General features: G+C 42.5%; 1 protein-coding gene across 1 annotated transcript; it reads left to right on the top strand.

Moving 5' to 3' along the window:
• Nucleotides 1-604: 604 nt before the first annotated feature.
• Nucleotides 605-1,894, top strand: LOC137811334 (zinc-finger homeodomain protein 1-like). Its single transcript, XM_090298536.1, has one exon. It carries the CDS (start codon nt 799-801, stop codon nt 1,546-1,548), a length of 750 nt encoding a protein of 249 aa, XP_090154662.1. The 5' UTR covers nt 605-798; the 3' UTR covers nt 1,549-1,894.
• Nucleotides 1,895-3,376: the final 1,482 nt, after the last annotated feature.

Genomic DNA, 3,376 nt, shown 5'->3' with positions numbered 1-3,376 from the left:
TGAAAATGCGAAAAGTGACTGAAGCCTATGTTATTTAGTACCAATGAAATAAAGAAGAAAATATAAAAAATAGTGGATCCCATATAATTGAATTTCCACTTCATATGCGAAGAAACACATAGAAATGTGTTGTGTTAATAACCTTATACCAAAACAAACCCACTTATTCACACAATTGATTTTCGCTTCCATATGCAAAGAAACACAGAAGTGTGTTATATTAATAATTTTACGACCAGCTTGTTATGAATACTAGGAAAATGAAAAAGATATGGAGTGGATTTGAATTTTGTATGAAATGAGTAATATAAAATGGTGCATAGAGAAAAAGAAAACTGGAAAAGAGGTTCACATATGCTTGGAGAGTGGTGGTTCTGTATCATAAAGATTTGCATTAAAAACTGAGATATATTATTGAAGTAAAATTGATCCCTTTTGTCAGTTGTCCTGGAGTGATGAGAGTAGTACTAGAGTGAGGCAAAGTGAAAAAATATCGCGGTGAAAAACGAAAACGGAACAAATTACGGAGTGACCGGAACAGCCGGTGGAAGGTGATGATCTTAAGACAAATCGAGAGAGAGAGTTTTGTATATTATGCTGTAATTGTCGTGTCCTCCCAAAACAGAGAACCGCAAAAGTATATGAAGGAATACACCTTTGGACAAAGAAAGCACGACGAGAGCAGAGAACAAAGAGAGAGAAACACTGCGAGAAGAGTACTGAGACCCCCTTTTAGATTTTCCCATCACTTGTCATTAATAGGACTCATAAGTTTAAGATTTTCGCCAATTTTGCAAAATGGAATTCGAGGATCAAGAGGACCAAGAGGAGGAGCAGTGTATGAGTGCCGCAGCTTTCGACCCCACCCGGATGAAGCTTCCGCTCGGCCCGGAGGCCGTCATGGCGGCGCAGCCAGTCAGAACCAGCACCAACGGTGGCTCCGGGAGGGCGCGCTACAGAGAGTGTCTCAAGAACCACGCTGTCGGCATCGGGGGCCACGCGCTCGACGGCTGCGGCGAGTTCATGGCGGCGGGGACGGAGGGTTCCCTCGACGCCCTCAAATGTGCCGCCTGCAGCTGCCACCGCAACTTTCACCGCAAGGAGAGCGACGGGGCCGGCGCCTCCGTCGGCGGTGTCGACCCGTTCTTGGTTTCGCACCACCACCTGCACCACCCTCCGCCGCCGCAGTTCGCGGCGTACTACCGGACCCCGACTGGGTACCTTCAGGTGGGGGGGCAGGCACGCGTGACTGGGACGCTAGCGCTGCCGTCGACGTCCGGCGGCGGCGGGACGCAGAGCACTCGGGAGGACCAGGAGGACGTTTCGAACCCGAGTGCAGGAGGAACGGGGTCCAAGAAACGGTTCAGAACAAAGTTCACGCAGGAGCAAAAGGACAAAATGCTTGAACTTGCTGAAAAACTAGGGTGGAGGATTCAGAAACACGACGAGGGTGTGGTCCAAGCTTTCTGCAACGAAACCGGGGTGAAGCGTCACGTTCTCAAGGTTTGGATGCATAACAACAAGCACACTCTCGGTAAGAAGCCCTAGTAAAGTGCGCAAATTCCGATGTTCAAACTTCTTCAACCCTTAAGCTCACTCACCCACCCACCCAAATTGTTAGGGTTTCTTTCTCTTCTTATTGTGTTAGTGTTTGAGGAGGTAGGTAAGTTAATTAGATCAAGTTATTATTGCTGATGCCCATGGACTAATTTAATTTTCTGTTCAGTTCAAAAAATCAGTCTTTTTATGATGTCGTTCTAGTGTTAGAATTCTTTTGCAGTTTGTTACAATGGTGGTGGTGGTGACGCGTTTGGAACCTTTTTTTTCTGGTGGATGGTGATGATGATATCAGATATATATATAGGTGACGAGAAGGGTTAATTGATTAAGATGACATCTGTTTTGTTTGTCTATAATGTTATGATAACTCTATCCTAAGACAGTTGTTGGAACTAGGAAGCAGGAACTTCCTCGGTAGTATCAATGTACGCGTTCTCACCCACCTGCATTTTCCGTTTTTCATGTCTTTCGCTAACACCGCGCACTGAAAAAAGCGACAAAAATCTTCGTCCTAGTTTGTGCCTCATTTCAGCTTCCCCCTCGTGCATTTTCAATTTTCTTTAGCTTAATTTCTTGACTTTCTTAACAGTGTTCGACTTGCTTAATCTCTGCAAGGATAATATACATTAGTTCGGAAGTAAGATGATTAGTTGTGAGTAGTTTGTAACCCTTGGACTGTTTGTACGGCACTGTGTTGAATTTCTTTGGACGTTGTTTTCTCAAACGAGCTAGAAATCAGTAACACTTTCTTAAGATGTTATATGATCAATTCACTGTGGAGGGGGAAGAGGTTGAGTGGGAACCAGTTTTGTTTCTATTGGTGGTTGGGTCTTTCTTCATCATGACCTGGGTCTGAGCGTGGAAAGGGACTGTTGTAATTAATTTTTTTATTTTATTGCATGTGAGTTATCTGAAGTTTGAGAGGAATTATTTTGTTATGTTCTCTTTTATGCTGGGAAGAAATGCTGTAAAACTCAAATTCTGAAGTGGGGTAAATGTAAATTCAGAAATGCATGACAGTTTTTCTGTGACTTTAATTTCCTTCCGTATTATCTCTGTTTTTCGAGTTGGAAAAGGATATTTTTGCTTTGTATGAAGAAACTATAAATAAACACAGAGAATAAATAGTTAAATAGGGACAGGAGGTTGATTTATTTATTTATTGGTGCAGCTAGCAGGTATGAGAGTTGTAGTGAAGCATGAGTGAGGTTTAGAGAGAGATGGGGGAGAGAATCTATTAGTATGAGTAGAATCTGAGTGACGTGTAAGAATGATGGTTGAAGGTGTTGCATTTAAGAATGTGTTTGGTACTTAAAAAGGTGAAGTAAGAGTAGAAGTGTAGATATAGAAGGTGGTTGATGAATGTAAAGTGAGGGTTGTTTGTAGGTTTATGGATGAGGTTTAATGTGCATGGTAAAAGGGGGACCTGGTTGATTAGTTGGGGAAAGATGGAGAAGTGTGGTAGTTTGTAAGGTTGGTAATTGAAAGAATGAAAGTGTAGATGTTTGAATAATAGTAGCAGGATATTATGCTTTTATGGACAGCTTGCTTCTTAAGTAGTCCAAAGCCTGGGCATTACCTATTACACGTTTAAGATGCTTTGCTTGTTTTGGGGGTCTTGAGCATCAGTTAAAGCTGCGTGCTTCCACTGTGGTCCACACAATGTAATGTAATGTAATCCTTTGGTGCAAGTTTTGGTTATTGCATTGCATTGCATGAGATGAGATGAGATGAGATAAGATACCCGTATCTCTCCTACCTTAACGGATACTGTCTATATTATCCCTTCCATCATTCATTTCCCATCTCTTCCCAA

Source organism: Phaseolus vulgaris, chromosome 2, assembly GCF_051622355.1.
Source record: "Phaseolus vulgaris cultivar YP4 chromosome 2, ASM5162235v1, whole genome shotgun sequence".
Classification (NCBI taxonomy): Eukaryota; Viridiplantae; Streptophyta; class Magnoliopsida; order Fabales; family Fabaceae; genus Phaseolus; species Phaseolus vulgaris.
Note: the sequence above shows the minus strand (reverse complement) of the source record. Positions and strands in the feature narration are given on the sequence as shown.